Here is a 25,826-nt window from a genome sequence, read left to right as displayed (position 1 = left end):
CTTCAATTTCTATATGGGCGCTGAGTTGAAAAACGGGCGTCAGGTGGGGACGGGCGTCAGGTGATCAACTACGGTACAACAAAAAGAAAAAAAAAAAAAATTCTGATTGGATGAAAGCCAAAATGGGGTCTATCCGGTTAACATTCCATTTCTCAGCCTGATCATGGATGTGCAGTAGAACGAGTGAGCATCACTTGGTCCAACAGTCCCGCACACATTATACGAAGAAATGTTCCACAATTTTGAATCCCAGCAGTACCCACTGGCCAAACGTCGCAAGGTCGGCCGCGGCCGGGCCTGCGACTTCTGTCGAGCCCAGCGGGTACGATGTGACTCGTTTACACCTTGCTCCCAATGCGAGGAGAACCACGTCCTCTGTAGTCGTCCCCAGTCTCCAGAGAGACATTTTCCTAGAGAGGATCGCTTTTCCCAACAAGCGGGCCCAGGCATACCTCGATTTGCTCCTGCTTCTGATAGGCTTCGCGTCGATGGAGCCCAAGCAGTGACTACGCCGCAAGAGAGACTCGTCTCGGGCCACGATGATGGCAAAAGACCTTGGACTAGAAAAAATCCTCCTCCCAGACAAGCGGGGTCAAGTCTATCCCGAATTGCCCCTGCTTCTGATAGCGCTGAGGACGATGATAGTCTTCAGTTTCCGGAGGGCCTTTTGACTGGAAATGATCCTCCTTCCCGAGAAACGCGGGCAGACCTATCCCGAAAACGCGGCCGGACCCATCTCGAATCTTCTGATAGCGCCGAGGATGATGGAGTCCAAGCCTTGATTACACCGCAAGAGACTTCTGTCTCGGGCCATGACAATGGCAAAAGAGCCCAGCAAGATGACCCTGCGTCGATGAACAGTCGGCTAGAATCAATGACAGGTTTTATCTCCCGCCTGAATGCGTTCTGTTCTGGAATGTCGCAGCTCTCGCAAACTTCGCCTACAGATGACCCCCTTCTGACCTACACATCACCGTTCGGTCCACACCTTCTGGAGGGGGCTCATCCGACAGAATGCGACCTCTCCCCTGTCCAGGTTGACCGTCTTCTGGAAATATTCTGGGCCCGTTTGCACCCGTTGATTCCTATTCTCAGTCCTGAAGACATGAAATCCCACTCACCGCTTCGGGACGCAGTAACAGCGTACGCAATGCAGTATGCATTCTACTCGGGGCTGCATTCCAGACTGCTGGGGCTCCAATGGAAGCAGTTCTCGAAGGACAATCGATGCTCCAGAGTAATCGGCATGTCGTACCTACAGCGCTGTCTAGCCAGTGCAACACAATTCTCGACATTCGCGGAGCCGTCCCTCCCCATTCTCCAATGTTACTGCATAATGACTCTCTACCTCCTCGACGCCGGCCAGCATCAAGCAGCGTATAACATGATCGGACTGGCGGTTCGAATGGCTCGATCATTGAACTTCGACAGCGATGCACCTGCTGGGGTCTCTCCCGAGGAAATGGACCTGACATCTCGCATCTGGTGGACACTGGTTCATCTGGACTTTCGCTGCTCAAGACACCTCGGCAAGCCGTTTAGTGCCCAGCTCCCTACAATAAGATCTACGCCACCTTGCCGTCTATCAAACAGTCCACCGGGATCGGACTACTTTCCATACCACACTCAATCCATCCAACTAACATATCTGGCTCTTGGGGTTATCGAATCAATCGCTCGAGACAAAACCCCGAACCGAACACACGACGCAGAATCCCAAGCCGAAGCCCTCACCCGGAATCTCTGGCGACTCGATAAATGGCGAATCGCCCTGCAAAAGCACGACTGGTTCCAGCACCTTCAACTCGGCGTCCCTGAAATGCCGCAGCCACCCGAATTCCTACCAACCGAAAACGCAGACACCAACAAAATCACCTACATGAATCGACCACCACTACAGCACCAGCTCTCCACCCTCTTGGAGCTTCAATATCGCGACATCATCATCAGCCTGCATCGCGTCTTCATCCAGTTTCCCACCCAACCCCTAGTTCCTAAAAGTAGTCCCCAAGCTGAAGCCCACGCCGCCACAGCGCTCAAACACGGCCTGGCGACGATCGAAACCGTCCATCGCTGCATGTCGCAATCAGACCTGTTCTTCGGCTCTTGCGAACTCTACCAGTATCAGTGGAATGCCGTCCTCACGTTAATGGGCTTCATGCTTGCGTATCCATTCTGCCATCGCTGTCCGATAGCGAGAGGGTACATTGATATGGCGCTGGAAACCTTCGAGTTCGCCGGCCCGAAGAATGATGTTGCCGTGAGAGCGGCTTGTTTGACACGGTACCTCCGTGCGAAAGTGGATAAGCTGACGATGATTTTGAATATCGATCATCGGAAAGCGGCGGAGACGTCGGCACAGTTGGGCGATGTTAGATCGGGTGATGCTCCCACTGCTCAAGGCGGTGACCCGAACGAGAGTGCTACGATTGACAGGGGCATGGGTCTTATGTCGGACGTGGGACAAGAGGGTGATGGTAATACGTTGTGGTCTTGGGTCGATCTGATTGATCCGGATGCTTGGCCGAGTTATTGTGATGAGGTTAATGAGGTGTTTATGAGAGGTTCGGATGCGGATTTGTTCCAGAATGCGTTCTACTCTTGATCTTAGGGGAGTGGAGCGGTCTCTGGGGCACTGACTTTGACTATGAGCTTACAGGCCTAGGGTTGCTGGATGAAGATCGACCTGAGTAAATTAGGCGGTTTATACCCAATCTTTAATAGACATGTATTGATCCTAAATAAACAGATGAACTCTAGCAATTAATCAATGATATGGACATTGGAAATGTTTCTGAAAATTGAAATCTTTCTTAGCGCCGTGATACTCCGTATGAAGACATTGTTAAGACAATATCATATCTAACTAATGTTCCTACATATCTACGATTACATCATCATGAGCTACTGCTGATCACCAACCCCGTAAATTGCCCATGTGATTTCGCTTCCAAGACAAGAATTGCTGCATTCTTGTAATAGTTACGAGATTCTAGCCGTATGACTCAGACAAGTGAATATTAAAAATCTAGGGATGCCCAGTTTCCCCAGTATATCATTCTTTCACCGAAATGCTTCACCAAGGCATACATATTCACGCGCTTCCTTGATCCCCAGTAGATAGACAGGAGATTCCCTTCCGCCAACTTCATCTTCTTCCTCCTCATCTTCATCTATCTCCATCTCCCTGTGTGGTAAATACTACTGTAACAGCTTGAGGCTGCCTACATACGTCTTCCTCCATCAACAACCCGATGTGGATATTTGTTTGAAAACAAAGAAGATGACCATTCTTTGAGCATTAATTGGAGAGTTCCCCCTCAAGACAAGGCACGAATGGGGTTCAGCTACGCATCCACCGAAAGGGGGCAAAAGAGCCCAATTCAGATGAGAAAGCGAAGTGCCTGCGGATGGACCAGTTCACGGAGATGGGCGGTAGCGTAAGTGTCTTCCTACTCAAGATAGGCAAATATACTTACGAAATGCAGTGGATAAGGAAGTAGTCATGTCCTGCAAACGAAGAATGGTTTAACCATGGATACCTCGACGAAAATCTGGGATTTCATGTCTTATCAACAAGTACAGCCACATTTTCATCCGATTACCATTCCAAGTCTCGGCTCAACTGCTGCGGAGTATTCTCAAAGTCAGGCCGGGAGTCCCGAAGCAGAAATCGTGAAACTGATGATCGTCCAGGGTAAATGAAACAAAACTCCTCAAAGCATTGCACAGGTATGTGCCAAGTCCTCCCTTTCGCTAGAGTTCTACAACCAATCTCAAGCTGTCGGAAGGTCGAAGCAAGAGCGAAGCTTTGATGTGGGCCCTGGCAACGAAGCGAAGAATTCATTCGCACAGGCTATTGATCATATTGGCGAGCCTCGACAAGAAAAAGTTCGCCATTGCCTGATATTATCCAGGTTTTCAATCAGCGAGAAAATGAACAGTCTAGTTAAATGTAAGTCCTATTCCCTCCGGCTTATGAGCGCTGCTAATTTCTAGCCTCAGCCGAGGACAAAGTCAAGGTTTGCTCTTCACGAAGCCACTTGCCGGGACGATCATCAAAGGGCAATCATGGGGACAGATATCGTGCAATTTCTCAAAAAGGATCCGAATATTCTCCCATTCTCCTTGGACTTGAGTCGACACCATCAAGAGACTGACGCCCGGCCGATAAATGCTGCGAGACTTTGTAGTCGGGCTTGACGAGATTTCCCGATGATACGACCACGAAGATGTCCTTGAAAGATCCCCCCTGTGCCTACTGACCTGGCCTGGTGTCCTGAGGGAGAAGGGAAAGAAATACGAAAGTATCTGCTCCCGGTAGGGGCTTGCTCCGTTCGTGGAGTTTGGAAGTCACCTTTGGAAGCGGCCAGCCTGGTGTGGCATACTCATTGTACATGAGAATGATAGAGCCGCAAACATCAGGACAGTTATCCCTCAGCATACGACGCTCGAGGGGACCCGGGGATTACATCAACGATCTGTTTCAATATTGGGCGCAATGAAAGCTCAATATGTTTACGAAAATAGAGCCAGAGAGTGTATTTAGGGCTTCGGTATGCTGTTAGGATTAATTGGAAGAGTATGTTTTAGTGGAGCTAACTTTTGTTAAAGACATCCAGATGGTGTCGACTACCCAGCTCCCCCACTCCCACAAAACATCAATCGCAATGTGCATCCCAATTTTCCCCCGGCCATGCCAAGACTTCAATTAATAAAGTCAAAATACAATCAAGTCGAATATTGGGCTCCTCCGGATTTGCTGGGCTCGGATTCACAGGTCGAACGCTGGAATAGATGATCAGATCATGAGGACTTCCCAGATGGTCTTTTAGACTATGCATCACGGGCAAATGGCTGAAATTAAACAACGGGAATCGGAATATCCACTAGAATGGGCGAGCCTATATCTTCGGACCACTTCAAAACCTTTCGTCCATAGGGTCTCTTTTGATGGTAAGGATATTAGCCCTTCTTCTCTAGGCTGATTGAATCTAACCATTCCTTCCTAGAAACACGCCAGGATTTGAACGTTTCGTAACTATCGACTGGCCACCCTTTAATATGAAATATGGACTTGGCAGAAACGGTCCGCGTTTTCAGATTGATGCACAATGGTGGTTGGCGGGTGTCCAAAGAGCAAAATGAAGAATTAAAATGCAAAAGTTAACCTCAAATTCCTAGTTTGGAATGAAAAAGGCTTCCTGAGATACATGTTCGGCAACAGAGGGCGATAAAACAGAGAGCGAGCCAGTCTTCTGTTCCCAGAGCTAGGGGGCTTTTGGTCGGGATGCTCTTTTTTTCAAAATGAATACGGTTGCCGGCAAAGAGAGAAGGTCGGCCCCATACCGTGCTAGAATGGGTGAAAAAGGGAGTATCCAGCTCTGTGCTTGAAGCCGGGTTGTGAGGGCCTCTCACACAAGGGAGAATACTGGCCCTACTGTCCGGTGTGTCACATCCTGCCAACTATTGCATCAAGAGTCACCTCGATCGTTTTGAGGCTAATAGCTAGTACTGCACTCTTGGTTCAGCAGATAGGTTTGGATTACATCTACATGAAGCTCTCGTGGTTGTTTACCATCGAGTCGATGTCTAGTGCATTCTCTAGAACAATACGGAGCAGACAGCTACCGTACACATAAAACTGTGGAATGACCTAGGCCAATCGAAAGAGACCGAAAGACACGAAGCTGCGTGGAACAGAATCCTGAGCTTCTGGATGTGATGACCGACAAACCCGAATATAAACATGTGGTCGAAGGTAGCTTTGCTGAAAAGCTCTTGCCTGATGAAAAGCCTGGACTGCATCGTGAATCTGATGTACGATAGACATCAATCATGAACGCACAATTGACCAACTCGACATGTGAACGCACCAGTGACAAACCGGGTGGTCTTGTTGAGGGCTCACCCAAATGGCAATTATAGCCCACGGAGCACAGAAATCAAATGTTTTACAAGGCGTCTTACCATGCCCTGCAGATCGGCGGTAATAGAAGACTGCTCTGGTCTCTCGACATAACACCAGAAACCAGAATTCCATCTGGAATCGCCGAAAATATCAAAGGTGCAGAAAGAAAAAACGAATGGCTTTAAAGAAGAGGAACGTGCACAGAGCCGCGAGTCGGAGATGAACATCGACAAATGCTGTCTAATATGGAAATATGTCACAAACCCTTATGTCTGTTGACGAGTCCATCAAACCAGACTGGAGACAACACTACCCTACAAGAAGGGGAAAAGGTACATTAGCGGGAAATCGATCTCCTTTACCTCACAGAAGAGATAAAAGAGTGGAAAAGACAATTGTCCCTTAGATGGAGACAAAATGATGGTCGAACATTTTCTTCACGTGTCTGGAGCCTTCTGTCATCGGAATTTACGTGGTCCAAACGACAATTGTTGGTATACGGTAGGAACAGACTTCGATTACGACCCCTACAGTCCCAAATTGAGAACATCAAACAACAACACTTCTCTTGACTGTGGATCTTGTTTCAACCACACTCATTATTGGAAAGAAGCGTAGTTACCCCTTCCTGATCGTTGTAGCTCGAAACTCTACTCGCCTATAGACCAGGGTCATCAACAGTCTATGGAATTACCTTGTTGCGGATGGCAAGGTCTACACTGTTCTCTTTTTACCCTCTAGTTTCGCTTAAAAAACATTTCAATCATGCACCTCACGTTGAACATACAAAAAAGGAACCAAAACCCCGGACTAGGCCCCAGCTCTAGCCATGCCGGCCAAATGACGAGAGTGTAAGGAGCACCCAGGAGACAGAAGTGACCAAGTCAGAGCTTGAATCAAAAGGCATACATTCTGTACTGCTAGATATGGAATTCTTGGATAATTGCGGGGCCTCACCCACGACATCGCCTATGCATTTGACCCCTACGTTGTCGTGAGAGCATGGGACAAGTTACAAGGCGAATCTGAAGGACTGAGGATGGAGAATGAAAATCTTCAGAGAGAAGAAGGAATTACGCTGCCAGCTCCAGGATGCCACAGACAATGGTGAGGATGTCCTGTTCGAATCTGTCTTGCTTGCCGTGCTTGTTGACCATTCTTTGCTACAAGAATAAACTTCTTGTATCAGGTTTGTTCTGAAAAGTCCGCACAAAGACACGCAGTGGTCTCCGTGGAAAATTTCAGATGCGTGGAACGCTGTCTGCAATTATGTCAAATCCTGGACATGCATTGTACACGGGCGAGCCTGTCTTTACGCATCGGCTACTGGCGTCGGCACTGGAGGCATCCTCGTTCCATGAAGGGCTTTGCCCCTAGAGATCTGCTTCGATCTCCTGAAAGAGCAGTGCGAGTTCGACCCAGAGACTGAGATGTTAGGGGGAACGGTCTTGATAGCCGAGAGCATAAGATTGTTCAATACCTAATCGCAATAAAGACATTTCTGACGCAAGTGGGTTTGATTGAAGACCAATCCAGAATGAAGGTCGTTTGTCGCCCCCGACGAGGATGATGATTTCGTGGACTCGTCGTTCCCCAAGGCCAAGACCAGCAAGGTTGTTAGTCTGGCGTCCCTGCATCCGGTTCTCTCTGCTGACGATTTGGCTACAGACCGCTACAAAGCCCGCGAAAACCGTGAAGCCCGCGAAACCGGTGACTGAGCTCGGAATGTTATGAAACTTTCGAATGGAGCCGATCGGGTTATTACCTCACGTTTTATTGAATGCAGATACTCCAAAGAGGGCTAGTGACTTCTAGGAAGGCCAACCAACCAAACCAGTACAAAGTGGTCCTATAGCATGGCTTGAAATCCCCAAATCGATGGGCAAGCGGAAGTTGTTATTCCTCCAAACTAAGCGCAGTCACAATGTTCTATTGGGTTACGACCGACCCCGAATTCATCGATGAATGAAACGCATTGCTTAGTTGTATGTAAGTGTCGTTGGACAATGCATGTTGGCGCTCAGCCATTCGCTGCACTTCTTGATGTACGGTACCGTTGAAATTTCTACGCAAACGTCTCTGTCCACAGTTACTATGGAGCGATTGAATCTACGTCTAATTCCGAGCATCGATACACCCCAAGCATTTCCTACGAAAGATCTATCGCGCGCACATTTGGGCTAATGCATTCGCCTGCCACATAGGTAGCAAATCAGTCCCTACTTAGCCCAATGACACACGGGTCCGGGATCGCTACATGTATTGGCAAGATAAGTTTCTTATCACCGTCTTGTTCATCCTCTCTCCCCATTCGGGGTGGTTGTGTAAAACCCCCATCAACCTATACATCGTCTTGTTTGTACATCATGTTTATGACCAATATTCGGTTGAAATATGGGAATATTTCATCGCAGTTTCCATTTTTTGCGACCGTTGCAATCGTGGCGGCACAAGGGGAATACCAATGAGCCTGAAAGATACGCCATCCGATGTAAGAAAGCTCCCCATACAGCCTCTTATCATGCTGGAATGGCTTTTAAAAAATGCCTGCAAACCCAAAAGATTTGGCTGCCATGTTCTAGCACTGTGGGCTGCAAGTTCGCGTACCAACAAACAGCAATATTTGAGCGATCTCCATTTCGACGACCATTCAAACACGAAGATTGGCCGGAGCTACAGAAGTCCTCGTTAATCTGCAAAAACCATGATACACAGCGGGACAAGCTTAGGAATTACAGGCTGCTATGACCCAACACTGCGCATGGTTTAGCGGCTTAGTGGATCAAATACTGGTTCATAACAACAAAAATAGCGGCCTTACCCAAGAAGGAATTGAGGACAATTCCCTTGGTTTCGGCTAGGTTTTCAGAGAATTCAAACGGGCCACCACAGCTCTTAATCCCGAGGTCTATGGCCCGGACGTTCTTCGTCTTCAGGTTGCTCCTTCTGGAGACGGTCCGAAGCTTTGGGCAACCTGGAGTCCTGAGGTGCGGAAACAGATCTGGGCATCCGAGGACGCGAAAGGCGAGGAAACAGCCGGTTCTTTACATCGGAGACGGGGCGAAACCATCCCAAAAGACCCGTCATGAGTATTGGCCATGGGATTTCGAGTCTAATGGCCTTCCTAAAAGGACGCGTCAACCACATGGACTTCCAGTATTGATCGAGGGCGCCGACGGCAGAGTAACGATGCCGGTCATACGTGGTTTTTATCTCCCTTGCGGGAGCGAGCTCGGTAAGGTTTTTCAATGTTTGGTAAGTGAGAAACCCGCAGATTCCAAAGCCACGACCAAGATCTATGACAGCATCTTCGTCGTTACGCCCGATCTAAAGGACAGATTCCCTCTGCAAAGAATATCATCAAATCCTCCATCGCGGACCTCAAGGTGGGGGAATGGCACACAACGAGCAGCACCCTCCACGCTGAAATGCCAGGGAGAGTTGCAGCCCTAGCGCAGCTTTGCGGGCCTTTTTCCATGGCAGATAATTCATTTGCACTCCGACAACTCCTCGACGTTCTACGCTCATCATCCTGCAAAATCGAACAAGAAGGGATGTGATCTAATGCAACTGCCTCCTGTCGTTGAAAAGGGACGCGCAGCCTTGGTCCTCTGTTCGCCACACGAGGAGTCCCGGCGAGGCGGTCGAAGACCCCGAGGAGGGCCTACTGAGCCGAACATATTTCCGGGTGCACGTCAAGGAGGCTCCGCTCTTCAACTCGGAATCGATCACCGCCGAGTGCGTTGCCGACATTAATAAGATGGACGAAAGTCAAAGGAAGGCATGCTTTACCGCGCGAGTTCTCGAGGGTCGACCTGCCGCGGATAATGCTTCTAGACCGAACAGACTCCTTAGCCAAGATAGACAGTGCAATTAAGGGTTCATACCTCGATCCTGAGCCCCTAAACTCTCGAAGAAGGAGCAGCAGAGGGTTATCAAGAAGCCTGCTGTAGTAAACATTGCCATGATTGGAGCTCCAGGTTTCCACCGAGCTATATCCAAGAAGGGGAGCACTATCTTCGTGACTTCCCTGAATGAAATAGACGCTATCTTAGAGGACCGTTATTACCTACCAGTTCCCGCCGGCGATACACCAGGCTCAGAGACTGAAGGAATCAAGAAAACGCTGCCACCGCCGTACGGAGCGCGGCAGAACGCCCGTGAGCTTCATGCGGTTATGGTTCACCACGGGCCAACTCACCGAGCAAAGGGCAACTTGCTCCACGGAATGTTATTCTACTAAGCCTACATTGATAATATTCTCGCTAACTCCGACACGATTAACAATCGTCTAACATATCTTGCTGCGCTATTTACCAAGCTGGGATCCATCATTTTAAGTTGGGACCAAAGAAAGCTTACTTCCAGGTCCAACGTAGGAAGGGATTACGAAGCCGTTATAAATACCTTCTTCACCTACACGAACTTACGGCAGCCTCGGAATTTAACCTAGAGATATGATATAAATATCGAGACTTGGAGAAAGAGAACGTTAGACTTGAAGCCTAACTAAAGGCAACCCGTAACGTCGCTAATCAGGCTACCGAACAGGCCTTAGAGGCCACACACCGATCATTATGAGAAGCCGAAGCCACCGTTACCGCTCTACATGCCGAGAAAAATCAGCTACAGCAGTCAGTTAACGACTTAAGACAAGCCAGAGATAACCTGCAGTACACCCTGAATACTACTTTCCTACTTCACCTGGAGCTATAGATCTTTCCGGACCATCAACCAGTTCTTTGTTATAACAAAGAACAGAAAAGAGGGGAATACTGTGACGGAAGGGGGAAACATTGACTCGTAGTTACCGAAACGATTATACGGGGGCTATAGTATCAATCAATTTCATCGCTTTTTCAAGCTCATTTCATCGCATGTTCCATTCTGGTAGCATGGTCCCGCTAAGAAGCGCAAGATGAACAATGCACGGGTGGCCCCTCTAATTCCACGAGGCGCGAAAAGGGGCGAAGACGCTCCCAGTGCAATCCGATAAAAGAAACATGAGGACGAAAATCTGGCGACTGACTCTACGGCTCCCGATACCGAAAGGCCCAAAAAGAAGGCGAATAGCTGGTTGAAACCGATCCCTTTGTGGATAAAGGATCTGAGCGTCAGAGAAAGCGAAGTCAGCGGATTAAATCCGTATATCTTTATATATGATATCGCTCAAAGTATAGTGAAGACAATAAGAAGCAATACAAGGTGGTGTCAATGTCGAAACACAAACGAAGTAGGTATATTGCACTGGCTCTGTTCAGAAATATGCGGAGATAAGCTTGTTTGTGACTCATAAGAACAAATAAAGAATCTGGATATTATGAAGGCCATGGAAGCATTGATTCTTAATGGAGAAAGCCATCTCTTAGGGAGATTTCAGTGTTATACTATGGAGAAAATACCAGAGAGAAACTACGAAACCCCCAGGCCTCCCAGCGGTCCGAAATGATATAGAGGATACAGCTGATGTAACAAGCAGAGAAGCAGAAAAAAACAAATACAACACCCGAAAGAACAGAGAGGAGCACAGATAAAAATTATAAACAAGGCAAAAAGTATGAAAAAAGCGGTTGGAGAAGCAGGGAGTAAGAACTGGCTTAATGTGGGGTAAGTGCGCAGCCGCAAACCTCTATAAATAGGAAATCTGGAACGAATCCTATAAAATCTTCTAATGTGAATTTTCTGCACGCATCTCTGTGGTTCTGTTCTGAATTTCTAATGGTAGATGAATTCACTAGGCCACAGTCTCTACTATTCCGAAACGACAACCTCCATTTAAATCGCTGAGTCGTTGAACGCCGAGCAATGGCCTACAGGCCCTGTATATAAAGTTGATCTTTCTCTCCCCACATCTTCTCCCACCACCGCAATATTTGCACTGACCATAATCATAAAAGCTCAAGTGAGTCCATCCTATTTCCTACCTTCAACTCTGCTCTGTTTTCCCAGTATGTTTGGGAGTCAGTCTTCATAACCTGAATATCCTTACCTCCTTACCACCGGTGCCTGAGTTGGATACTTTCATACAGTTGGACTGTTCTATTCATTCTGTCTGCCCGACTAGACCAGCCATCCCCTTGTCCATCTGACTACTATATACGATGGGGAGAAGAGTCTGATAATATCTAGGAATTGACAATCAACATGGATTTGATAGCTGTGATAACTGCGATTTGCAACCTTCAACTTTGGCATGTGCTCACATTCACGATTGCGTTTGTTCCGCTCAGTTTGTCTTCCAGTTTTCCACCCGTTGGAGCAATCCCGATGGCGAGGATGTACGCTCATATGCTAATGTCTGTAGTGCCTCACCGCTTAGGCATTGCGTGCCGGCCGGGGTGGGAGTCCCTAGTCTTCCGGGCTGGTGCTGCCGATGCACTCGCGGTGGCGACAGAGTATTCGGCGATCTTCGCATTGGCATATCGTCATTCCAATAGTGTGGTTCCATTGGTTTACGGGGCAGTGTTTCTCTTCAAAAAACTTCTAAATCGTAAGGCTTCCTGCCCTGAGTTATCCATTCTCCATTTGTTATTATGTTTGTATATGCTTACTTGGCTTTCGGTTCATTAGTACGATGGGCCGATATTGTCGCAGCGGTCCAATATGCCCGGCTCGTTTACCATTCCACTACAAATGAGGACGTTGAACTCGGAAACTTGGCTCTTCCACCTTCTCCCTTCTCGACTCGCGCGTCTTGGACACTGTCCCCTGATGAAGGATTTCATATTGAGTATAGTTGAGAGACGAAGAAAACGGACGGGTTAGTGAGATGTAGTCACCGTGGCCAGCCAAGATGGACCATTGAGATTCTGCATCGCAAGGACATGGCTGAATATCTGGAGGAAAGTATCATCACGTGGTCTTGTCGCTTCGGAAATGGCTTGTATCTATCTTAGTTCAATTGGAATATTGTTTTTTTTTTCTCGTGCCGTTTTAATCGCCATGCCATACTTCGTAATTGTAAGCGTTGATCAGGGACCGGAGGCGAATGGCCATGCAATTGCAACCCGACCCGGTCACACAACACACAACGAATTGGACTACCGCGGCGGTCCTACTCTGAGTCATACACCGTCGTAGCAGCCAAAGCCCAGGGATAAAGAAGACAATCACAAGAAGACCCATCCCGATGACCTCATACCACCAGATATGTAAATACGCTCCTTTTGTCCATCCCAAGATGGGCTTTTTCCTGTTAGGACAGAATTGGGCAGGTGTTGTTAAATAAAAAAGGCAAGATGGCCGAGCGGTCTAAGGCGTTGCACTCAAGTTATAAAACTTTACCCCTGGAGAACAGGAGTAGAATTGCAATCTCCATCGGAGGCGGGGGTTCGAATCCCCCTCTTGTCAGAATAAACTTTTTGCAGAAGAAGACACCCACTAAGTGGGGCATAAATGGAAATTAATCAAAATCCTGGGTGTTGGTTGGATCATCGGTGAATTTCCGTAGTTTGTTTGCATACTTTTGCTCTGTTTGTCCTTTACCAGTTGGTCTGTTTCTTTTTTTTCCACCTAGTTAGTGTCTTAGTTAAAAGGCCTACAATGAAATCATTTCTTCACCTCTGAGGTTATCACAGACTGGATACTTATACAAAGCGTAGGAAAGCAAGTGATATAGCACATATTAATTCCATATCTTATCTCACCATATAGGATGTTGAGATCGAGTGCAAAATAGTAGTAAGCATTAAGTTATTATAACATCAGGCATGAAAATAATGCGTTCCGATCCCATCAGTTCAATCCATTCCATTCCATCGACCACGGGTATCCATCCATCCAGCAATGCTTGAAGCGAATAAAAAGCAACAAAACAAGAAAACCCACCCAACCGATCCAGACAAAAGAAGAAGTATCTGAAACGCTGAAAGGTTTCATACCATAAACCATAAAATTGATCTAAACGTTCGTGTCGAGACCAGCCACCTCGCTGTGCTGGACGATTCCAGCCTTAGCTGCGACGTCCTTGTCGGTGAGACCCATCTCTGCCGCGAAGGTGCCGTGGGGCTTCCACTTGGCGGATGTCCGAGGGGTGGTCTCTTCCATCATCTTGTCGACCTGCTCCAGGGTAAGACCCTTGGTCTCGGGGATCAGGAAGTAGGTGTACACGAAAGCACAAGCGCAGAGCGAACCCCAGATGAAGAAGACCTTGGCCTTGAGGTCGCCCTTATCCTTATCGACCATGTAGGGGGTGATGACGGCGATGATCTATTGCGTTTTTGCGTTAGCAAGGAAAAGGATGGATGACGTTGGAAGGGGGAAGCTTACGCAGTTCCAGAGCCAGTTAGAAGCGGTGGAGAGAGCAACGCCACGAGAACGGATCGGCAAGGGGTAGATTTCTCCGATGACGACCCACGCGCCCGGACCCCAGGTAGAGGCGAAGAAGAAGATGTAGATGCAGATGAAGGAGATCTCGGCGCTGACAGCGTGCTTGTTGGTTCCGTCGACAGTGCCGACGATGGCGACGATGAACTGGCAAATAACCATGCCAAGAGCACCCCAGAGGAGCAAGGTGCGGCGACCGAGTTTCTCCATGGTGTAGAACGAGATGGGGGTGGAGAGGACGTTGACGATGGTGGTGATCATGCTGATCAGGAAGGGGTCGTTGATGGTGCCGAGCTATAGAATTCGTTAGTTTGTGCGACGGCGATAAACAGAAGACCAGTGGTCATACCGATTGGAAGAAAGTGGTTCCAAAGTAGAAGACGAAGTTCACACCAGTCCACTGCTGCATCATTTGAAGCGAGGTACCCAGAACAGTACGACGTAGGTTGCTGTTAGGCGAGAAGATGCTTCCTTTGAAGCAGCTCATCCAGGTGGTGAAGTATCCACCTTGAGGCATGGCCTGCATTTCATATTCATTGTTGGCGACAATCTCGGCCAGCTCCTGCTTGATGTAATCCGAATCCTGAGAGTGACCCCGCACGCGTGCAAGCACCGCCGCAGCCTTCTCGAGTTGGTTCTTGCGAACAAAGTAACGCGGGGATTCCGGGAGGATGAACAAGCCGATGGCAAGAATCAAAGCCCAAAGCATCTGTAGCCCAATGGGAATGCGGTAGGATCCGGAGTCCGTGCGGTTTTGAGTCCCGTAGTCGACGCAGGAAGCCAGCATCAGACCGATGGTGACGCAGAACTGGTAACCCGAGACAATGGCACCACGGACCTTGCGGGGAGCAATCTCCGACATGTACAGAATGATGATGGCAGAGACAAAACCGACACCGAAACCGGCAATGAGACGACCGACAACCAGCAAGGCGAGGGAGGTCGAGGCAGTCTGCAGAATGACACCGACGATAAAAACCCCACATCCCGTGATGATGGTTGTCCGTCGGCCAAACCAATCGGCAAGATCACCAGCAATGACAGCACCGAAGAACGTACCGGCCGAGAGGATAGAGGTTATGAGGGACTTTTTCCAGGAAGGAATAACGAATGCGTCTTCGGGCGTGGTGCTGTAGTCCTACAGAAATGAGACAGTTTAGTTGTGATCTAGGGCAAGATCAGGCGTTCAGAACGCGCTTACCAGTCCCTCAAACTCCTCAATGAAGTATCTCATACCCATGACACCGTTGATATAACCCGAGTCATAACCGAAGAAGATACCACCGAATGCCGCAAAGGCACACATGAGGTAGGTCTTGAAGGTGACGGGCGCCTCGACACGCGAGACATCGAGCGCGTCGGCCATGGTGACAGCTATGTCCTGTCGGAGAAGGGAGAGGAAAGAAGTTTCTCCGCCAAGCGGTCAAAATTAGAATCCCGGACGAACCGCTGTCGGCTTGTATGCAAGATAGATGAAGAGGGAGAAAAAGTAATAGGGATCTCGGGGATGTGGGAGGGGATGCAGGTGGTTTTATAATCTGGAGAGACCTGAGACGGACAACCCAGTCTGTCGGCTCAGGACCGGGGCCGGGGAAGTTCGCCCACGGGGATTCACCAGACCAGCTGCATCTCACTCGGCACCCCAAGAAGTTGGCCCCATATGGGTTGACTTTTTCGATGGCCAAAGGGCCTGAGAAAATTTGGTTGTCATACTCGAGGCATCCGGGGGAAATTAGACTAGTGTCGAAAGAGGCATAGAACAAAACAGACAGCACCCCCGCTAGACCCGGTCGGGGCTGGGCAGAAGGGGTGGCACCAGGGCGGGAACGAATCAGACGATGGTCTAGGTAGCATTGGGGAAGACCCGGGGTGGTGACTTTCCGTTACGGCCTGGCGTTTGTCGTTTGTACAACCGCCTGGCCGTGGAAAATTTCTCTCACATCTAACGCGGACGGGCCGACCATGTGCTCTCAGACCACGCTATCCCCAGAAGAGCCAGTGCGGTATCAAATAACCGGGCATCTAGCCAAACAGAAGCTCGGGTCTAGGCCGGGCGAGCCATCGGCTTTGCCAGAAATCTAGAAACCACCCAGGCCCGCTAACCCTCACTAGGAATTTGGCCGACCATGGCAGCAGGGGTCGGAGATTCCAGCCTACCACGTGCCTTTTCCCCGTGGATGCCCCGTACAATCCAGGTAATCTGCATGGTCCGGTCTAGCCCGATCCAGCATGGTGTGCCACCCCTCCAGGCGGCGCTGGCGATGGCCTCTGCCAGTCTGACTTCCCGTCAGGCCACCCCCCTTTTGCCATCGATGAATCGAGAAGTCTCGATGGGTTGGACAAGGTCTGGGGCAAAACGTCCATCCTTTGTTGAAGCCAGAGCGAATAATTCGTTGGGATGTGCCATGTCGAAACGGTACGGGACACGGACCGGTGACAGAAGTCAGTCAGTCAGCAGAATGTAACCCTCATCTCAGCATCTTCCCTCTCGGAGCCAAGTACGCCCATTCAGACACCACTACCACAATAAGCGTTGACGGTTGCACCCAATCCTGCGCCCTCGGCCTAGGACCAACTCGGCGCTCTTGTCGACGGCCGGGTGTCCGAGATACCATTCGCTCGGCGGCATGACCCCGGTTGGGGGTTTTTTTTATTCGCTTTTCCGTGTCTCTGGTTTTTCATGTTTTACGTTGGTGCTTCTCGGTGGCAGGGAGACGAGGGTCGGATCTCTCCGAGGCACACCCCCATCAGTCGCGATGCCGATCGATCTCAGCTTCCATTACACAGACACAGAACTCAATTGGAAGATGTCGTCGCACATCCTCCTCAGTGCCACCACCATCCAACCCTATCCCCCAAACCTTTCGACAAAAATAGCCAAGCAGGCTATGCGGGCTGAAATACGCCAAGGCCCTTGGCATACGCCGGCGCCAATCGACCCGTACGGTGGTGGTATCAATACTGACTCGGTGGGTTGCTGATACTACCCTCGAGGAACTCTGACCGGGATGGAGGGCTTTGGATACTCTCCTGGACCCGAGCACCATTTACCACTCCTGGTCACTTATTGGATCTGGGGACTGCCGGCGTGGAATGGTTTGACATGTCCTCGAACCATCTCCAACCCCGTGGTCGGTCCAGTCCCACAATACAAGGTTTGCACCTCGCTTACCCATCGTTAGTCTACTCCGGGGTCAGAGTACGAAGGAGTCACGGAGTCCTGGACTGAACGCGGGGATCCCCAGAATCACGCTACGGTTCCGACCCGGTGAGACGTTTTGCGTTAGCAGAACTCGGGATTGCGGTCGGACAACGGACTAAATCGTCAATAGACAACAATTTGCCCCTTGTCATAATTCATGAACGGGGTTGTTCGCCGAGGCAGTTTGCGGAGAGGGCAAAGTAACATGTCCTACTCCTTGTCCGAACGTGCTCTTGAATCAGTGCCCGGACTAACCGCTCAGCCTTCAGTCCATACCACTGGCTCGAAGTTTTGTCGGGCATCGACGCCGCCGCTGGGGATGCGATGGAGGCTCGTGCCACGTCGGAGAATAAGGCGCAGGTTCTGTTCGCCCACCTGTCCGTGCCTAGTGATCCAGCATTCCAGTAATCTCCGCTGCCCGTATCGAGTTGGAATGCTGCACCTCCCTGCATGGCATCCTCGGCTCTACGCGATTGGGCTGCATTTCTAGTCGCGGAATTACCGACATTTCGAACGTAATTGGTTGGAAGTACAGGATCCTGGCTCGGGAAGTCTGCACCTTTTGCCTATGCACATAAGCCTTTGGATGTCTTGGAATTGGCGCAAGCGTTCCAGGCGAGCAAACTGCTGTCTTGACATTTTGAAGTGGCTTGGTGAGTTGTTCCCAGTTGGCGGACTCCTAGATTATCGAGCTTAACTGCTCAGGATATATCTGGCGGTATTTCACCAGTGATATGCCACATGGCGAAGATGGTGGCTGACAGCCGTAGCCATGAGCCAGAAGCCACGTGTGCAATCACGGGGCCCTTGAACTGGGCGGAGTCTAAAGCGCGGGCAACCCACATCCAACATACGAAGCATTTCTTATGTGAATGGCTTCCCATACAAAAATGAATTATTATCTGCCGCGATTTGAGCAAATCTGTGCCCAGAACAGAGCTATGCTCCAACGCGACCGTCTCCCAGCAAAGTCGCTGATGGCGACTATATCCCCACAAGTCGGAATGGTCTAAATGCCGAGAAATATGACATTTCGTTCTATGCACGGATGCGCAAGGGGTTACAATTGCCATATATGTCTAGCCAGAAGACGATATGCGAGCGAGTCAGATGATCTCAGCGGACCTGTACTCTGGGGTACGGAGTAGGGCGCCCAAAATGCGGGGTAAAATGTGGAGACAGCAGAGATGAAGGGGTTTATGGCGTGAGGAGGGCATCACATCGCACGCCTTAGTGAGCCACCCAAAGCCCCCATTATCACCGAATAGACGGCAGTCGAACTCACATATTGCCGCAGCCTCGCAAAAACAGTCCTTCCGGATGGCGGAGACACCAGATACATTCGGGAGAGATTCAGACAAGAAACGAGTCCTATTGGAGTCAACGACACCTTTGGCCTCTGTCTTTTAGATTAGGAATCAACATATAATTCCACCATTAATCGATGATGATCTCCTGAGGGTATGCTGCTGGCTCCCAACGACGCTGCCGATCGGTTTCGTACTCGTATCACTTTCTCAAGTCGGCTAAGCTAATGTTCTGAACACTAGCCAAGTCGGGTTCAATCAGCCCATCTAACCTGTCTATCCTTGACAGTATGAGGCTTCTAAGCAGGCCATTCTGACCGTCCGGGGCAATCCAGCCCGAGAATTGAGCATTTTGCGGTTCTTATGTCGAAGCTATATGTACAACCTCGGATTCAAGTATGAAGATCCCCGCAACCGTTGATCAGCAGGGATCACCTTTTGGGGTCGTACTCGTATCCGAGTTCCTTTTATCTGGCTAAATCTTCCAGTCTATACAAGTCTGTCGATAATTTTATTGGTGGGTATCTTGGCGGAGAGGGGTGAAGGACTGATCAACATGACGGTCCTTTCCGGGCATCACTAAATCATTCCTATGTGACCATGGTTTCCCCGTATTTCGTCACTCCTGCAGTGGGGTGATGAGATTAAATGCCAAAGGCCGCATGGCTATAAAATGCGAGCGAGATCATAGTCGAATACAGCGGCCATGGCCTAACTACCCAAGTAAACTTTCAAAATGGGGGTCATCAAACAGGCAGCTTTTCTATCCATTCTGCTGTCCGCGGTTATTGCTAGTCCTGCCCAACAGGTTTCTAGCGTACCATATGTACCATCGACGCCCTCTTACTTAAGTGAGTCCAGTTCGCCTCGGCAATTGCCTTTTACTAACGACCAGCACAGATCCTGCAATTGACACCGCAAAATGGAATGCCGCAACCGAACAAGCAAACGCTCTCATAAAGAGAATGAACTTAACTGAGAAATCAATCATTGTCACGGGAAATCTAGGAGTTGGGTGCATCGGCAATGTGAGACCCATCGAGCGGATTGGTTTCACTGGAATGTGTCTACTCGATGGCCCGACTGCAGTGCATACAGGCGATCTAGCAAGTGTCTTCCCCGCGGGCATAACAACAGCAGCGTCATGGGACAAGGACTTCTTCTATCAGCGGGGATTCGCACTCGGGACAGAATTTCGCGGGAAGGGTGCTAATGTTTTCCTGGGGTATGTTATACAGCCCCCAGCAGATTATTGTTACTGCTCTGACTGAAATCTCTTTTTAGACCCGTTGCTGGTCCGCTGGGGCGGACTCCTCTGGGTGGACGGAACTGGGAAGGCTTCTCGCCTGATCCGTACCTCACTGGCATCGCTATGGATCTCACCATCCGTGGAAATCAAGATGCAGGTGTGCAGGTATCCGCGAAACACTACGTCGGCAATGAGCAGGAAACTCAGCGCTCCAATACTGTGATTGACGGTACACCCGTGCAGGGGATATCGTCCAACATTGACGACAGAACTATGCATGAACTGTACGTTTGGCCATTTGCTCATGCCGTCCGAGCTGGCGCAGCATCGGTCATGTGCAGCTATAACCGGCTGAACTTCACATATGCGTGTGAGAATCCGCGAGCCTTGAATGAAATCTTGAAAAAAGAACTGGGCTTTGAGGGCTATGTTGTCTCGGACTGGTTTGCGACTCACTCAGGGGCCAAAGCAATTACCGCTGGATTGGACATGAATATGCCTGGCCCAATTGACCAGACTGACTTTACTCGATCCTACTTTGGGGACAATGTCACTGCTGCGGTCAAAACTGGCAGTGTCTCTAAGTCACGCTTAGACGACATGGTTCGTCGGATCTTGACACCGTACTTCTACCTCGGTCAGGATAAGGACTATCCGTCCGTAGATCCCTCGACTTCGGCAGTGATGGCCAAAACATATAACACGTATTGGCCAACAAATCCGCAAGGAAAGGATGTTCGAGGAGATCATGCGAAATTTATCCGCCAAAAGGCCGCCGAGGCTACCGTTCTCCTGAAGAACACCAACTCTATATTGCCGCTCAAAGCGCCCATCCCATCCGTGGTCGGGGTTTTCGGAAATGACGCAGCGGATCTCACTCAAGGACTTGTGTACGATGGACCCCAGAGCGAATATCCTGACTTTGGATATGACATCGGCACGCTGGTGGTTGGCGGAGGTTCAGGCGGCGGCCGAAACAGTTATATCGTCAGCCCCTTGGAAGCGATCAAGGCTCGCGCCAGAGAAAATAACGCTCGCGTGCAATATATCACCGATAATGCAGTGCTAGCGAAGAATGACTTCTCGGGCATCTATCCCAATCCGGATGTCTGTCTCGTGTTCTTGAAGACGTGGGCTAGAGAGGGTGTTGATCGTCTATCATTCGAAGCCGATTATAATTCCACCGAAGTGGTGAACAATGTCGCACGCCAATGCAACCAGACCGTTGTTATCACGCACTCCGGCGGGATCAACACGATGTCTTGGGCTGATAATCCCAACGTCACTGCGATCCTAGCGGCACATTACCCGGGCCAAGAGACAGGTAATAGCATCGCTGATGTCATATTCGGCGACGTGAATCCATCAGGAAGACTCCCTTACACTATCGCCAAGGAGGAAGATGATTACAACACCGGTCTCCTGAACCTTACAGGGCCTTCGCGGAGAGATTCCTCTGCTTGGAAAGTGGACTTCGAAGAAGGCCTGTTCATCGACTACCGGTACTTCGACGAGAAACACATCGAGCCGCTTTATGAATTCGGATACGGTCTGAGCTACACTACCTTTGCTTTGCCAAAGAAGGCCTCGTTATCCAAGAAAAAGCTCAACATTCCCCAACTTCCACCAAACTCGACTCGCAACGCACCCGGTGGGAACCCTGCATTATGGAAGGAGGTGATCAGCGCATCGACATCGGTCAAGAACACCGGATCTGTCTCCGGAGCGACAGTCGTTCAACTTTATCTTGCTTTTCCGCAAGATTCGGTTCCTGCCGGAACACCTAAACGGGTTTTGCGAGGATTCGAGAAAGTGTCCTTGCGTCCAGGAGAGAGTAAATCGGTTCGCTTCCCGCTCACTCGCCGCGATCTCAGTTATTGGGATGTGACTGCTCAGGAATGGAGGTTGCCGAGGGGCGAGTTTACCGTTCATATTGGATTCAGCTCGAGGGATTTGCCGCAGAAGGTCGTTTTCCGGGTCGGTGGGTGAAGTTGATTGTCGGGTTATGCGACGGACATTGTCTTTCTGGGTGCAGAAAGAGGTCAAAGCTGTGTTTTTAGTTTTCGTATAGTGGCCAATCTATTCTCGATAGTCGGACGTGTCAAGCAGACAAACCTATACAGTCAATCCATATAACCCACATTAGCAGTCCGTCCCCCTCTCCAACTTAGACGACCAGCGCTGCTATTAACGTGATCACAACCGTCCCAAAAACACACGTATTCCTCACAGCCCTCCGATCATGCCCCTCCATCGTCCTGCCAATCTGCTCCGCCCACTCCCTCGGCGAATTCCCATTCGGAAAATCCACTCCCTCAGTGATCTCCTTCCCCAAAAATCTACAAAGGAAACTCCAACCATCCTCCACCGACCACACCAGCAACCGACCCCCAACTCCAACCTCTTCACCATCGCCACATGTTACTCATATATTCACTTCCCATTGGAATGAAAACTCCCCCGAAAGAACCTCGGCATCATCGTCTGACACATCATCTGCCTTACCCAGAACAACTCGGCACTGAACCAACTCTTGCACTAGTCCCAGTCCATCGGGTTCGCGTCAAAATTGATGCTGGGACTTCAGCCATGTACGCTAGGCAGTGTTCACAGCAAGATGAAACGCAGACCAGAAGCTGGTGCTTCTTCGAGAATATATCTTGCTCCTGAAGGCCCTGACAATTTAATCGGACGCCACAGGCCCCAATGAGTGATTCCGTTGGATATAATAGGTTCAAAAACCACAGTAGGTGCCAATTTCAGACAGCATGAGAGATGTCGTCCCCAGACTTGGCCCCCCAGCGAATCCTCGCCATGTGGTCATGATCGGCCTGAGGCTGCCACTCGCATCAGCCACTAAACCCGATTAGGACGCATGTGCCGCTGGGAGAAAAAGAGCCAAAAATAACGTCATAACGGCGCCCAGTGAGTATGATCGATCGAGGTGACCGGTGTCATGGCCAAGCCAGCCTTGCCACCTCCCGAGAACCTTGACTTGCCGGATTGGAGATTGACAGGATCACGCACCTCGTATTGGGAGCGGAGATGATGCAAAGATGCCAAAATCGAAACTTTCTCTGGGGGCAGCGCTGCGGATCCCGTGCGGCGCGTGTCACCGCATCGGGCTTAGCGCGGTCGGTCCCTGCTGGGGTTTTGCCGTTTGGGAGGACATGCCAGCATCGGATCTGACGTATCGCCATGGGGTCGGTGCTGGGCATCATCATCAACAATTCGACTCAGCCTCGTCCATCAATGGGAAATACATACACCGAGACATGGATATAAAGACCCGTATCGTCCATGAAGGTATGCGGGATGTCTCCATAACCCCAAGACTACATTTGTTTAACTCACCATGCTATACATTAGCACCGTTCTATTACTATTGTCCCACAGCCTTGTGGGAGCATTGCCTCACAATGAAAGATCCAACCATGAGCAAACCTCCTTGGACTGGAAGCCTTGCGATATCGACTTCCCCAAAACAACAAAGGAATTGATCACAACGCCGATCGACTGCGCGAAACTCGAGGTGCCGTTGGACTATACGAATCCTAAATCTGGGAAGACCATTGAACTGCAACTGGTGAAGGTCAACGCCACAAAGCAACCGGCTAAGGCGAGCATTATTTTCAATCCCGGTGGGCCTGGGGGCTCGGGAGTAGAGGAGGTTGCAACGAAAGGCCCCATGTACAGGGAGTAAGTTTAATGTCTGTTATTCACCGGCAAAGCTAACAGAATTATTCCAGAGTCTTTGGCGGACATTACAACGTGATTGGATTTGATCCTCGGTGAGTCTTAACGTCTGCCCTATTGGAACATGTCGCTCACACAACGCAGTGGTACTGGAAAAACGCTCCCATTTGCCTGTGACTTCAACACCGCAAAGGCAAACAAAACGAAGAAGCAGCCTCGTGATTTGATTAACACAACTCTACCACAAGCCGACCTCTGGGGTCTTCTAAACTTCAAGGCATGGGGCGACGGCGGCTGGTTTGCCGACGCCTGCTACGAGAGTCAAAAAGAAACCGGACAATACCTGAGTACAACGTTTACGGCACGCGACTTGCTTCGCATCGTCGATGCTCTCAACGAGGACGGCCAACTGCGCTTCTGGGGCCGTTCGTACAGCACCACCCTCGGACAGACGTTCGCAGCCATGTTTCCCGATCGAATCGGCCGCATGCTTCTCGATAGCGTACAGGACGCTCGAGACTACCACAGCGGTCAATGGCTCGACGCTACCCGGAAAACTGATATCCCACTTCTCAACTTCTTCACGGAGTGCATCAAAGGCGGACCGTCCCTGTGCCCGTTCGCCAACTTCTCCGGACCAAAGACAACCCCAGAGGATCTAATGGTCGAAATCAGCAAAGTCTTCCAAGAACTCGTCGACAACCCCGTCTACCTCCACGAGGACTACCACTCCCCGTTCTTGCAACCCTGGTGGAGACCGGGCCCGCGTCCCTTACTCCCCGAACTCAAATACTACTTCTTCAACTATCTCTACCAACCCGCCTCCTTCCCCCAACTCATGTTCACCGCATCCGCCGCATTCGCTCGCAACTGGACCAGCTGGACATCGCCGACGCCCGAAATACCCACTCCGCCGAAATACAGCGAGGGGACTCAGGCGTTCCACGGCATCGCATGCTCAGAGCTGGCCATCCGCGCGAAGTCCCCTAACGATCTATACTCGCTTGTCCAGGCGGAGCTGGAAACCGGCGACTTCTCCGACGCGTTCATGCCTCAGCTCTGGCCGTGCTATCAATGGAAGATCGACGCTGTCGAGCGGTTCCAGGGAGACTTCAAGAATATCAATACCAGTTACCCGGTGATGTTTGTTAATGGTGCATATGATCCCATCACGCCGTTGAGCGGGGCCTGGAGGGCGGCGTCTGCGTTCAAGGATGGTCGGTTGTTGGTTCATAAGGGACATGGGGTAAGTACACCTCTACCTCCTCAAAACTGGATACCAGTCAAGACCAGGAATGCTAATATAATTTTGTTCAGCATGGTGTTATGAACCATCCTTCAGAGTGCACGATCAGGGCTATTGGTGAATATTTCGATAATGGGACGTTGCCTGAGCAAGGGACTGTTTGTGATCCGATTCAACCAGCTTATAGGCTTTGGGAGGATGCGCAGAAGAAATTGGAGGAAACGCTGGCGAATGCGAATGTTACCGTTTAGAGCCGAGGAATTAACATTTGATTGGGGGTCTGGGGCTAATTTTTTAATATAGAGTGTTTTGGCATTTATTTTGCGTAGAATTTTCCTTTATCAGTATTTATAGAACTAGTATAGTTATGTTAATAAGGAAATGTGTATCTGGGTTATTAGATTTTTATGTTGTTGTTAGGACATCTAAACCGATGCCGAATCAATGGCAAGGTAAACAAAGCATGTAGTATTCTTGATACATGGATAGCATTGACTTTTAGCTCAATGCTTTGGCTTAAGAAACGTTGCTTATAATATCGGAATCAACAATGTTGGAATTGGGAACTTGTTTAATTCCTGATAACTCCAAGAAGGATTTATGGGTTCGTAAATCTTTTTCGCATAAACGAAAAACAACAAGACATCTCGAGTCAACTTGCATACTGGATAAGACCACTCGGGGACCTAATCTCAGCATGAAGGACAAGTATGACAAGATCTGTCTACAGGTAAACCAAACAAGTGATACTGGGTATCAGGAATGACTTTATCTGGCCCATTCGCTTAAACCAGAAGGAGAGAAGTTCACGCCCGTAGAACAATGAAACCAGAGTCCTTCAAAACCCGTACCAGAATTCAACGTCGCCGATACTGATGCGCCAACCTCCT

The 25,826-nt window shown here is 49.7% G+C and overlaps 5 protein-coding genes across 5 annotated transcripts; 4 read left to right on the top strand and 1 right to left on the bottom strand.

Annotated features, from left to right (window-relative positions):
* Nucleotides 1-229: 229 nt before the first annotated feature.
* KD926_000078 (Zn(II)2Cys6 transcription factor) lies at nt 230-2,605 on the top strand (the record flags this gene model as incomplete). Its single annotated transcript, XM_053103999.1, has 1 exon — nt 230-2,605. The coding sequence occupies one exon, from the start codon at nt 230-232 to the stop codon at nt 2,603-2,605; it is 2,376 nt and encodes a 791-aa protein (XP_052952718.1).
* Nucleotides 2,606-13,810: 11,205 nt separating this feature from the next.
* On the bottom strand, nt 13,811-15,602 carry KD926_000077 (sugar porter family MFS transporter; the record flags this gene model as incomplete). Its single annotated transcript, XM_053103998.1, has 4 exons — nt 13,811-14,119; nt 14,180-14,530; nt 14,586-15,374; nt 15,438-15,602. 4 exons carry the CDS (start codon nt 15,600-15,602, stop codon nt 13,811-13,813), a joined length of 1,614 nt encoding a protein of 537 aa, XP_052952717.1.
* A 1,390-nt stretch (nt 15,603-16,992) lies between these two features.
* Nucleotides 16,993-17,846, top strand: KD926_000076 (uncharacterized protein; the record flags this gene model as incomplete). Its single annotated transcript, XM_053103997.1, has 3 exons — nt 16,993-17,205; nt 17,419-17,504; nt 17,708-17,846. The coding sequence occupies 3 exons, from the start codon at nt 16,993-16,995 to the stop codon at nt 17,844-17,846; spliced, it is 438 nt and encodes a 145-aa protein (XP_052952716.1).
* A 1,635-nt stretch (nt 17,847-19,481) lies between these two features.
* Nucleotides 19,482-21,983, top strand: KD926_000075 (beta-glucosidase; the record flags this gene model as incomplete). The annotated part of the gene is made up of 3 exons (XM_053103996.1): nt 19,482-19,596; nt 19,646-19,970; nt 20,030-21,983. 3 exons carry the CDS (start codon nt 19,482-19,484, stop codon nt 21,981-21,983), a joined length of 2,394 nt encoding a protein of 797 aa, XP_052952715.1.
* Nucleotides 21,984-23,349: 1,366 nt separating this feature from the next.
* On the top strand, nt 23,350-25,187 carry KD926_000074 (alpha/beta hydrolase; the record flags this gene model as incomplete). The annotated part of the gene is made up of 4 exons (XM_053103995.1): nt 23,350-23,693; nt 23,744-23,785; nt 23,835-24,936; nt 25,008-25,187. The coding sequence occupies 4 exons, from the start codon at nt 23,350-23,352 to the stop codon at nt 25,185-25,187; spliced, it is 1,668 nt and encodes a 555-aa protein (XP_052952714.1).
* Between the last annotated feature and the right edge of the window lie 639 nt (nt 25,188-25,826).

Source organism: Aspergillus affinis (assembly GCF_023601865.1).
Source record: "Aspergillus affinis strain CMG 70 chromosome Unknown NODE_101_length_133790_cov_87_718023, whole genome shotgun sequence".
NCBI classification, from domain to species: Eukaryota; Fungi; Ascomycota; class Eurotiomycetes; order Eurotiales; family Aspergillaceae; genus Aspergillus; species Aspergillus affinis.
Note: the sequence above shows the minus strand (reverse complement) of the source record. Positions and strands in the feature narration are given on the sequence as shown.